The sequence below is a fragment of the Vigna unguiculata genome, chromosome 3 (assembly GCF_037176805.1).
Source record: "Vigna unguiculata cultivar grain cowpea cultivar isolate G323 ecotype 2 chromosome 3, ASM3717680v1, whole genome shotgun sequence".
NCBI lineage: Eukaryota > Viridiplantae > Streptophyta > Magnoliopsida > Fabales > Fabaceae > Vigna > Vigna unguiculata.
In genome coordinates this window covers 51,063,043-51,076,906 of record NC_140794.1, presented here as the reverse complement: position 1 = coordinate 51,076,906, position 13,864 = coordinate 51,063,043, and the positions used below count along the sequence as shown (strand labels likewise).

At 27.6% G+C, this 13,864-nt stretch overlaps 1 protein-coding gene across 1 annotated transcript; it reads left to right on the top strand.

Annotated features, from left to right (window-relative positions):
• The first annotated feature begins 9,348 nt into the window (after nt 1-9,348).
• Nucleotides 9,349-10,675, top strand: LOC114179510 (uncharacterized). Its single transcript, XM_028065869.2, has 2 exons — nt 9,349-10,009; nt 10,441-10,675. The coding sequence occupies exons 1-2, from the start codon at nt 9,434-9,436 to the stop codon at nt 10,522-10,524; spliced, it is 660 nt and encodes a 219-aa protein (XP_027921670.1). The 5' UTR covers nt 9,349-9,433; the 3' UTR covers nt 10,525-10,675.
• Nucleotides 10,676-13,864: the final 3,189 nt, after the last annotated feature.

The following is a 13,864-nucleotide window of genomic DNA, read 5'->3' as shown; positions in this document are numbered from 1 at the left end:
AAAAAAAAGCATAATTATCTTAAGTACATAATAAATTTGAGAACTTTCAATTGTGTATCAACCTATTAAATTTTTATGGTCTATTGATTCTTCAAGTTTTCAAAAAATTTTAATTGAATCTCAACACTCCGATGTTTCTGTTAATCATTAGTTATGTGTCTTGACAATTATTTTTCATTGTCACCCTACTTAAATGTTGCCACAAAATATTTTGAGAATATTTTGTTACAAGAGATCATGATGATAAAATTTTCCCTCAAAGTTTTACATACTTAACGAAAATTGTTTTTAAATTTTATAATTTTTTTAAAGTACAATAAATCCTTGAGGGCAGTCTCGTTATAAAAAAATATTATGTGGTAATATTTATGTGTGTTTGTTTATAGACATTTACTATTTAGGAGGATGGATGAAATCGGTTTGCTTTGAGTGATTAAAGGTGATTTGTCTAGATGGATTTGAGGGAGAATAAAATATTTTTATTCTTGCATAAATGAAGAGATGAGGAGGGAAAAACAATTCAACACATACACATTTACTTAAATATCTATCAGTTTTGTTTTTTTCCAACTTAACAGGTATTATTTTACTTAAATGTCATCTTCTTTTTTTTTAATTTCAACTTACTCTAATGTGCTCTTTAATTGTGAATGCAGTAATGCAAGTATCTACATTGGTCAACTAGAGACATATTTATGTGTATTTGCTTATAGGCATTTACTATTTAGGAGGATGGATGAAATCCGTTTACTTTGAGGGATTAAAGGTGATTTGTCTAGATGGATTTGAGGGAGAATAAAATATGTTTATTCTTGCATAAATGAAGAGATGAGGAGGGAAAAACAACTCAACACATACAGATTTACTTAAATATCTATCAGTTTTATTTTTTTAATTCCAACTTAACATGTATTATTTTACTTAAATGCCATCATTTTTTTTTATTTCAACTTACCCTAATATGCTCTTTAATTGTGAATGCAGTCATGCATGTATCTACATTGATGAACTAAAGACATATTTATCTGTGTTTGTTTATAGGCATTTACTATTTAGGAGGATGGATGAAATTCGTTTATTTTGCGGGATTAAAGGTGATTTGTCTAGATGGATTTGAGGGAAAATAAAATATTTTTATTCTTGCATAAATGAAGAGATGACGAGGGAAAAATAACTCAACACATACACATTTACTTAAATATCTATCAGTTTGGTTTTTTTAATTCCAACTTAACATGTATTATTTTACTTAAATGCCATCATTTTTTTTTTAATTTCAACTTACCCTAATGTACTCTTTAATTGTGAATGCAGTAATGCATGTATCTACATTAGTCGACCAGAGATATTTCTTTCATTCTTTTAATTGGTTTTTTTATATCATGTTCTATACCTGTACAAAAATTTCTTTAGTTATAAAAATGTTGTTTAAAATCTGTTTTGTTATACAAATTAACAATTAAAATGGTTTTAAAAAATTAATAATGACAACAAAAATTATTATTAAACCTTGTGGATAATTAATAATAAGAATAATAGTAATATTAATTATATTAATAATAATAATAACATTAATAATATAATAATATTATTAAAACTAATAATATTAACAATAATACTACTAAGATTAATAATAATAATAATAATAATAATAAAACTAATAATAATACTAAAAATAATTATTATTATTATATTTTATTTTATAGTAATTTTAACCATATGGGTGAAATTGTAATATAACAATTGTACATACCAAAAACATTATTTTATATCTATCACTTTCTTTCATTTACAAGCTTCCATACACTTTATCTTCAAAACTCTTCACTTGCACCTCTTCATCCCCTAAACAAACAATCTCACTTTCACTCGTTCTTCTTCAAATCTATTATTGGAAACAAACACACTATAAGAATATGTAACTACTTAAAGTTGTTATATTTTTTCACTTGATGACAAGACATTTTCACTTGTTATGTTTTTATACTAGTGTCTGTATTAAAAAATAATACCTTTTAAAGTTATAGAAATACTAAAAAATATTTTGTAGCCTCCATTTTCTTATTAATTAATTTTAATTAATTAAAAATGTAAAAAATATTTCAAATAATATAAAAAAGATAATTAAACTTACAAATAAATTTTCCCAAATTTTGTTTCCAAACTAATTATGACTTGAGTCCCTTGTACATATGAGAACTTCCAATTGTGTTCTATCCTATTAAATTTTTGTGGTCTATTGAGAAAGATTATAACACTTTTTAATTGACTTCCAACAGTTAGATACTTCTGATAACCATGTGACTTGACAGTTTATTCTCTCACTCTGTTTAAATGTTGCCACATAATATTTTGTTACGAGAGACTATGATGACGAGATCTCCTTCGAATATTTACTGTACTTAACAAAAATTGTTTTTAAATTTTATATTTTTTGTTCTATACAATAAATCCGTGAGGAAAGTCTCGTTATAATGGTCTCTTATAACAAAATATTATGTGATAACATTTATGTTGTGTTTACTATAGAATATTCTCATCCTTGCATATAAAGAAATGAGGGAGGAAAAGATAATTCAACACATATGTATTTACATAAATACCCATAAATTTTTTGTTCTTTTTTTTCTAAGTTTAAATTTTATCTTACTCTCGTATATTTTTGAAATGTGAATGCAGATGCAATAATGCATGTATTTACGTTTGTCAACCAGAAAGATTCCATGTATCCCTTTAATTATATATATATATATATATATATATATATATATATATATATATATATATATATATATATATATATATTTTCGACATCATATTTTGTACTTAAGCAAAAATTTCTTTAGTTATAACAATGTTGTTATTTAAATATGACATGTATACATTAATAATTATAATTATTTAAAAAATAATAATTATGATTATTAAATCTTATGGATAATTAATAATAAGAATAATAGTAATATTAATTAAATTAATTATATTAATAACGATAATAATAACATTAGTAATATAATAATATATTAAAACTAAAATTTTTAATAATAATAATAAAACTAGTAATAATCATAATACCAAAACTGATAATAACTATTTTATTTTATTTTACACTAATTTTAACTATAGAAATAAAATTGTAATCTAAATATTCTACATACTCAAAATATTATTTTATATCTATCATATCCATTAAATTATTTATAAACTTCGCTTTCACTTTTTCGTACTTCAAACAACCTCATTTTTTCATGTACATCTCTCAAATCCTTTCATTCGATCTCCCACAAATATTCATTCATTGACTCTCCCTTATATATATCATTGGAAACAAACATACCCTTAGAAATGTACCTTTCCTTGTTATATTTTTTTCACTTGATAAGAAGACATTTTCCCATGTTATTTTTTTATACGATATCTATATTAAAAAATAATATTTTTTGAAGTTATAGTGATACGAAAAGTTATTCTGTAAATTCTATTTTCTTATTAATTAATTTTAGTTAATTGAAAATGTCAAATACATTTCAAATAATATAAAAAAATAATTAAACATAGAAATAACTTTTCTAAATTACGTTTTCAAAATAGTTTAATTATGTCTTGAGTCACTGATAAATTTGAAAACTTTCAAATATTTATTGCACTCAACGAATTTTTTTTTTTAATTTTTATTTAGTTATAGTAGTAAATTCTTGAGGTAAGTCTCATTATCATGGTCTCCTATAATAAAATATTATGTGACGACATCTAAGTTGTATTTGTTTCTAGGAATTTATTATTTAAGTATGATGGATGAAACATGTTTGCTTCCAAGAATTATAGGTGATTTGTGTAGATAAATCTAAAGAAGAATAGAATATTCTCATCCTTGTATGAATGAAGAGATGAGAAGTGAAAGACACTTCAATATATAAGCATTTATCTAAATTCCTATTATTTTTTTTTTAATTTCAATTTAACAATAATGCTTTTACTTAAATGCCATCACTTTTTGTTTAAATTTCAACTTACCCTCCTATGCATTTAACTGTGAATGCAGTGATGCACGTATCTATGTTTGCCAATCAAAGAGATTCCCTACATCCCTTTAATCTTTTTTTTTTCCCGATATCATGTCATGTAATTATGCAAAAATTTCTTTAGTTATAATTTTTTTTTTATTTTAATATAATATGTACAAATTAATAATTAAAATTATTTTAAAAAAATAATAGTAACATTAATAATTATTATAAACCTTGTAGATAATTAATATTATTATTAATTATATTAATATTAATGATATCATTAATAATATAATAATTTTAAAACTAATAATATTAATAATACTAAAACTAATAATAATAACAATAATATTAAAACTAATGATAATAATTATATTTTATTTTATACTAACTTCAGTCATAAAGGTAAAATTGTAATATAATAATTATATTTATTAAAAATATTATTTTATATCTATAATAACATTCATCAAATCATTTACAAACATTCATAAAATTTACATTTAAACCTCTTCGCTTTCACCTTTTCATTTCTTAAAATAAATAATCTCTTATTTTCTTCCATATTTCCTCAAATTCATTTGGTCATTCTTCTCAAATAAATTCTTAGAAACAAATACACTTTTAAATATAATGACAATGCAAAATAATTATCAATTCACATCACATGTAACTATAAAGACTCGATTAAAAAATTTTAAGATTTTGAAAAGTCGTATCTCACTAAAATTGAATAGAACTCAATTACACACTTCCAAATTAAGCTGATAGTAATTAAAAAGTTTCAATTGAAAAGACAGTGATGAAATAAATGCCTTAAAAGGGAAATTAAACAATTATAGACCGTCTGTTCATTTTCATATTATTTTTATATTTGCTTTTAATGTCAAGTTATTTTCTTAAATATTTTATAATATGTTTTATAGTTCTTTTTACAAAACATAAATTGGTCATCTAATATGCATTTGATCATTTATAAAACATAGTTTGATATTCGAAAATAATTATATATGTATATATACAGGAGTAGTTATACTACCAAGTATTTTACCAGAAAAAGCTATATTTTTAAGTAGTTCCACTCTTGTTTTCTCAACTAAAATGTACATAAATAGACACAATTCTGAAGTGGAAAATCTGAACATGGTACGATGGTGCCATAACACGAACCCTGCCTGTGACCGTGTCCTACATTGCCACCATGTGTTGCAACATCCTCACATTTGCAAGCTTCTATGTGGTAACATAATTCAACCCTTTCTCGTGTTTCTGCTGTGATATCGTTTCGATATTAGCGCCTCAAAATCATGCCCTTTTATCAGCGTTTCTTCTGTTGCAAGTCAAGTGCTCCTTTACATTAAAAACAAAAGTCAAGTGCTCCAACTTACCAATCTCCATTTCTGCTACTTCCTTTCTTCTGGTTGACTTTACTGTATATTCTTTAAATTTTCGCCACAAATAAATAAAATGTTTTTCTCATACTAATATTTAATTCATAATAATCTAGAAACCGTCATTAATTAAAGATTTTTTAAAACAATATTTTAATTCATCGCCCATTGTCACTCATATTTAAGTGGTCATTGTATTTGTAGGATTGTTTCTAAGTGTTATTAAAAAATATATTTAATGTGACAAACGTATCGTCACCAATGAAAATATTGTCTTCATTATTTAATAAATTTTTCGTATTAATGAAATAATAATTGTTAACTTGTTCATATCAATCCATTGCCTAAGGTAAATATTGCCTCAAGTTTCTCCATTTTGATATGTAGAAGTCTAACAAAATTGGTTGTGATGAATTTGCTTAGGAATAAAAATCATTCCCGTATATATGTCCTTTAGTAATGAGTAAAACAAAAGTTGTGAAAATATATTAATTTTGGATGAAAATTTTGATTCAAATTATGAAATAAAATATAAATTAAAATCTATACTATTATTTCATATCATTGAAGATGATAAAGTAAAATTGAATGATTGTGATAACTTTTGAATTTAATTTATTTGTTGAAATGTGTACAATATTTTTACTATGACACTGCTTTAATTATTTTGTGCTTTAAATGAACAGTGTTTACAGACACACAAAAGACGGTTTGGAATTTCACTTATATATTAATTTATATTTTTGTGACGGATTAATGAAAAATGTCCAGTACAAAAAATTGTAGAAAGTAAGTGATATTATTTTGAAAATTTTAATGATATGATAAAATCATTTTTTCAGTATTATAATATTTAATGACTGTGTTACAAATAATAGAAAATAAACGACTAGTTTTTGTCACTTACATGTCTCCTGATAGAAAAAAAAAATAGCAGTTATGACAAAATATTGAATAAAGTTCTTAAGAAATATTTATCTAAAATAGAAATGGATTTAAAAATAAAATAAATATTTTTTATATAAGTTACATCTGTGTTATGCGTTTAGTTCATTTTAAAAGTTTCTTCACGTAAATTTAAGAGTTTGGTATTGTTGCTCCAGGAAGTTTGAATTAACCTGAGTTTTACTTAAAACATCATAAGTTAGAAGTTACTGTAAATTACTTTAGTAATGATAATTATGCGCGCTGAAAGTAATATTTCACATTGATATTTTTATATTACTGATAATTTTTTAATATATATATATATATATATATATATATATATATATATATATATATATATATATATATATATATATATATATATATATATATATATATATATATATATATATATATACACACACACACGTTTATAATTTGGTCGCTGTTGCAAATTTATATTAATGTCAATATGGTCCCTCTTTACTTGACTAAAACTTCAAATATTTGTTGCTGAATTTTGGTCGCTAAAAGCAATGTTTCACATTACTTAATTTTCAAGGTTTTATAGTGTCGAAAAATATATTTTATTTTCACTTTGAAAAGATGATTTGTTTAACCTTTTTATTTGTTCAAACATTTAAAACAGACAAAAAAAATTATGAAGTGGTATTTTTATAGAAAATAAAAATAAGAATTAAAATGTTTTTTTCAAAAAAACTTATAATTTGACTTGTTAATTTGGGTTTTAGAGTAAGTAGAAATAATAATAAAAAAGTTAATAGAAATACATAAATGTTAGCTAGATTTAGATAATTATTTGTCGAGTATTTTTAAAGAAAAACTACTTTATTTATAAATTAAAAACCAAAAATGACATGAAAAATATCTATTAAGAATAAACTCGTTTAAAAATGGCTTCATATAAATTTAATTAATTTTAACGGTTGAATTTATAACAGCACCCTGCATTTCTTTCGAAACTTTAGCTTCTGACAAAGGTTTTGTGATGTTTTCTGATTATTGATTTAACGAATCATTTAATGCAACAATGAAAAGGTTGGATCCGACATAGTTAATTGAACCAACCACTTTAATTTGGTTTGAATTTGGTAAAAGAAGTGAAAACAAACCAAACCAGATCTTGCCGAGTAATTTTGATCAGCTTTCATTTTCTTTAATTTTTCATTTTCCCATTAAAATATATACCAACTAGACCGTTCTGCTACACTCCAGATTTGTGATTAAAAAGAAACAATATTCTATATTTTGTCTACTTAAAGAAATAACAATCTTATATTAAAGGTATGGTTGCTAAGGCATTTTCACGCGGGACCCACAACTTGGCGGTGCTGCTAGTTGTGTTCCGTTGTGTTCCTAAAATTTGCAGCTTGCAATTCTTTAATTATATTTGATTCCAAAAAACAAATACAATGATTAAGAGACAATGCAAAAAATTCAAATGGTAAAATTATAAAAAATAATAATAATTATTAATTAATAAAAGGTGTAATTGGAAAAATAAAATAGCAAGAAACATATTGATGGAGAGTTAAAATTTAAATTTGGTGTGAATAATTTGGTAAGTAAGATGAAAGAAGAGGTGTATTTGGAATGATTAGTTGATAGAAATGGAGTGGGCCCACAGGAGAAAAGCCCAGCTGTATGAGTATGACGATGGTCCCGCAAAGCACCAAATTGAAACAGCAAAGAAAGAATTGAGAGAAGATTGTGGTAATTGCAAAAGAAGTAAAAAAAAAATAAAAGCCACATTAGCTGAAGGGTCACACACACACCGGTTATGTCCCTATGTCTGTCACATGCGCCTAATCTCCACGTGGGGCCCTTCCAGACTGGATCATGCGTTATGCCATTTTGCTTTCAATCAAAACAGTGTTTCAACAAAACACAATCCGCTGTAACTAAACTCTCCTATCTTCTTTTATTAAATACTTATTAAACTCAAAATAATGATATTTAATATTTTTATCAAACCATTCAATTACTTTTAATATCTTAAAATGGATTTCCTTCTCAGAGGATTCAACATTGCCAGATAACATCTACTTCTAATTATAATTACACTTCATAATCGATATCGTAATTAACTTTACATTTTATTACATACGCGCTTGATGTCACAATTCTCAATTGTGATTCTCTGATTAACAGTGGTAAATGTACACAATTCTCAATTCCTATAAAAGTAATTTGCTCTTATGATTATAGCCTTTTTCTAGTTAGTGAAATTAGTTAATTCGTAAGTTTATATGTGACAGGTCCTTAGCATGTAAATATATGATTCAATAATAAACCCGTGAGTCCTAAGCTTATTGATCTATATTGCAAGACAGCTTAGTCAGCCTATTTAAAGTTTTATTATCAGATGGATCTTCAAATTAAGCATTAATAAAAAAAATCAAATTATACTAATAATAGGTTGACAAGTGAATTAGAACATTTTAAGGAAGCCGTAGCTTGATTTATTCTCACCCATTAATATATTTTTTCGAAAACTTTAAAATTAATTCTTTTATCACATTAATTAAGATAATGATATTTTGTCAGCCGAAAACTTCTTTACTTTCATTTAATGTTATTTTTTATTATGTTTTTTTTAAAATACAATTTTTTTTTTCTTATAAATGGTAACGTGAAATTACTTTTTCCTTTGAATAATTAATGGGAAAGTCGATAGTTTTCCTTAACAGCCACACGTCTTTCTTTGGTTAAAAAAAAATATTTTCTTAATAGACCGTTTTAGGCTGGCAGTGTTATTGTATTGAAAAAAAAAAATTAAAAGAAGAAATTTGAAACGCGGTGTAGAGTGGTACGTCAGACACGTTGATCCAACGGCTAATGGTGGTCCAAGACACGAAAACCATCGGTTCTGATGAATAGGCACGTATCCGTTCTGTTCCAACAAAGCCATCGTCATCATCATCAACGTCAAAAAAACACCAACCTCATCGATTACGAAAACTAGGTAGGGCCTATATAAACCTTTCGCCACATCTCTCATTATACTCCATCTTTCTCTCTCTCTCAATCTCCCTCTATCTCTCAGACACACACACGCACTCACTCTTCACACTGCGATTCACACCAATGGATCGCAACGGTGTTTTCGGTCTCGCGTTCATCTGCATTGTAGTCGCCGGAGTCGGAGGTCAGTCTCCAGCGTCAGCGCCGTCGAGCACACCGGCAACTCCCGCCGCTTCCACTCCTGCTGCAGCACCTTCCACACCAAAATCCCCTGCTCCCGTTGCTTCCCCCAAATCCTCTCCACCCGCGGCATCCCCTAAGGCCGCAACCCCCGCATCGTCGCCAGCGGCATCTCCTCCCACCGCTACGGCTCCTGCTCCGGCGACCAAGCCTCCTGCAGCGTCTCCTCCGGCTGTGACTCCAGTGAGCTCCCCACCGGCTCCAGTTCCAGTGAGCTCTCCCCCCGCTCCGGTTCCAGTGAGCTCTCCCCCTGCACCTGTGCCTACAGTTGCTCCCGCGGTGGCGCCAACCACCCCTGTGACTCCGGCTCCGGCTCCGGGAAAGCACAAGAAGGGTAAGAAGCACAGTGCTCCAGCACCTTCACCGTCGTTGCTTGGTCCCCCTGCTCCACCCACCGGTGCCCCTGGTCCCAGCGAAGATGCTTCTTCCCCTGGACCTGCATCTTCTGCCAACGATGAGGTATATTTTATCCCTTCCGTGTGCTTTCAACGCTGATTTTGTACAATGTGCATCAGATCTGTGATTTACTGTCGTTATAAGTCCAATATTGACCGGTAACAACGCCAAAACAGTGGATATGAAAGAAAGATAAACCTTATTATCTCTTGAATCAAAGTTCTGTTGTTATGTTCGTACAAACACAAGTTTTGTAACATTTTAAAACTTAACTCTTGTTAGGGTTTCACACTTTTACTACCTTAAAACTAAAAGTAAACTCAGATGTAGGGCTTGTTGGGTGGCCACGCGCCACCATTAACCTGTGTATTTTATTAGGGTAACCTGTTATACATTTTCTTTGCAACAGTTGAGCAAATCTATGATTTACAAATTGTGAATACTTTTACATTATTAACTCTAGGATCTGACATTTTTTTGCTTTATATTTTCAGAGTGGAGCAGAGACCATCATGTGCTTGAAGAAGATTCTAGGAGGCTTAGCTTTGGGTTGGGCTACCCTTGTTTTGGTGTTCTAGACAGGCTTTGTTGCTGTTATTATATTCTTGTATTGTATCATTTATTTCCTTTTTTTCTTCTTTTTCCTTTTCCACCCTGTTTTGGGTACACATTACATTTATTTACATTGTTACTTGGGACTCTATTATTCGATTGATGTCGTTGTCATTACTGCTGCTTGCTCTTTTCTTTCCTTCGATTGGGTTTTAGATGGATAGCTTTTCTGTTATTGGTGAATCGGCGGATTCTTTACCTCTCCTTCAATTTTATGGTAGAATAGAAATCACAATCTTTAGAGCTAATCTTAAGTAATTACAACAGATTTTAAATTAACCATTCTTAAAATTTTCTATATAGATTAAAACTATTACTTTTATTTTATTTGTTCGTCTTTGAAATTTGAACCATTAATATTACGTTTGGGTAACTTTTACCATTAATAGTTATCAGTGTCTGTGTCTGCTTAACAATGAAGACAGTAAAAGCATAAGGAGAAGAAAACAAAGAAAATGTATAAATAATTGTATTTGTACCCATTTTTGATTTTGAATTCAAGTTTTTTATATTAATTCTGGCACTTTTTCTTTGCTTCTACTCAACCAAACGCGTGTTAATGGTCCATTGGTGCAATTGACTGGTTGGATGAAATGGTAGAATCCATATTATAAGTATTGCAGAGGCGCCACACGTACCACATAACCAGTCCAACTGCGATAAATGCCACACAAACAAAGGCTTATATTATCTTTGTTAATTTTGTATATAGTTCTAAATAATTTCTAATTTGTTTGTAATTATTGATAACGTTTTCTCGATTTTGGTTTATTACTAACACTCATTAAATATTGCTCATTTTGTTATGCAAGCTGACCCCGTGCATTGTTTCTTTCAATTTTAGTTAATAAATTTTTCATAGTATATGGTTGGTTATGTTACAGATATGGTTAAATCGAAAAAATATTAATTTGAAATTGTTAGTTAATATATTATCGGTCAATATAAAAGTAATATAATTTATCTATCTGATATTCAAAAAATAAAAACAAAAAATAGTGATCATATAAAATTTATTTTTTATTTGAATCATCATGATAGAAACTTTTATAATAGGTTTATAAGTTTATGGATTTTTTGAAAAATCTTTAAATTTATGATTATTAATATTATGGTGGAGTTATGTCAAAATTATGTCAAAGAGATAATAATATTTTTGAAATTAGACATAGTATATCATAGGAGTATTGTACGAATATCAATGTCCAATACGTGTTGGACACGGAACACGCCATTTATTAAGTGTGTCCAATTTTCATGGATGGTTGGTCTTTATTTTTTTTTTTTGTACTTAACAAAATTTTAATATTTCCTTATATTCTTATCATTTATCAGTACCATCTATCATATATCTAAGAAAATACACCATTAGCTCAATTACCAATTTACCCATTTTACTTCTTTGACATATGTGCAAAGTCAAGGTGCTTTGGTAATTTTAACGTTTTGTAGCAAATGGACTATTTTCTCAAGAACCTTCTAAGAACTCTAAAGTAAATTTTTGAACCAAATATTTGTATAATTATAAATGTTTTAACTATGCAAATTCTTTTACCAATTAAACTCGAGTGTCATGCTAATTATTTTTGGAAGAGCAAATATTTAAATTTGTGATTATTTGATACATTGCCTTTCATACATTTCATGCATAAATATTAGTTAGGAAAGGTTGCAACTTTTTTGTCCCTTATAACTTTATTTAAAATTTATTTTCAACTTTCATGAAACTCGTTACGAGTCCAATATGTTAGTGTTTTACGAGTCTGTATTCTTGGCCTAGGGTCACTCGATTTGGAACAAAGAGACATTATAAACCATCAAAAATGAAATTGTGAGGTTGAAGCACATTAATTATGATTAAAATTAGAGCTTAAGGAATATTTTGGAAGCCTTTTAGAGATTTAAAATTGTTCACACCAATGAACACAAAGATTATGACTAAGAGTTTTGTTGTGTTCATTCTCTGATTTTGGACAGCAACGTCCACGATTGCGAGTGCAATCAGATTTCGAGGTGTGTTTTGAACCATTTAAGCTCATAATTTTCGGCATCACTCTAAACTTAGGAATAAATTGGAAATCTTTGTAATGTCTTTGAGAATTGGAGATAACTTTTTAATATTTTTTCATATTTTAGTTAAATATGTTTATAGTCATAAAATTATGAAATTGAAATTCGTCTTTATTTTTAATTTTGATATAATTTAGTTTCTAAATGTAAATAATGAACTGACATTGTCTTTCTAACCCAACATTAAACTTGTTAGACTTTCTTGATGTGTTAAATGACGTTTTATGTTGTTGTTTTATACTGTTTGATACTTTTATCGCTCAAATACAAGTCTAGAATATTATTTAGGTTAAGAAGACTATATTCATTAACTCGTAAAGTTTGAAGACCAAAATGTATTAAAATTTAGGACAATAACGAATTTTAATTTCATATCCAAGTTAAGAAATTATAAATATATTTAAATCCATTATATATATATATATATATATATATATATATATATATATATATATATATATATATATATATATATATATATACCAAAATCTTATCATCTCTATCAGATATGACTAAATACATCTCAGTTAAGCTAACTAGATGAGTATGAGGACTCTTGGGAGACAAGTACATCTTAACAATGTGTCTTCCTACAGGGACAAGTACATCTCGATTCATGTGACTTCCTACAGGGACAAGTACATTTCGACCATATGATTATCTTAGTCAAGCTTGTTTTGCAAGGTAGAAATATAATAAATGAGAACATGGTAGCTTCAATAATGTAGTAATTGACCAGTTTATAATTACGACAGTTACAATAAGGTATTCATTAGTATTTGTGAAGGAATCTAAATGTTCCTGAAGATAATTAATAGCAGTCAGATATACAAAGATGACTCAATCTAGGTAAATGGGATCTTAATCTCTCTACTATCACTCTCAAAGTTTTACTTATTTTTTTGTCACTTATTTGAGTTACGGAATACTTGTACGTACCCACTCCCCTACGATTATATCAGACTATGCGATGACATCCCAATATCAAAGACTTAGCACATCTCAACAAACACGAGCAACATCATATCTTGGAAGACAACTCGACTTTATATGATAACATCACCATTGTCATTGTGTTGCTACTAATATCATTATTATAATTACTTTTACTCATATTAATAATAATAAAATATTAGAGTATATTCAAAATTATGTATTTCATAAAACATTACACATGATGCAATAAATATTTCTCCCATTTAACCACTAAAACACTAAAATATGGATCATGATACT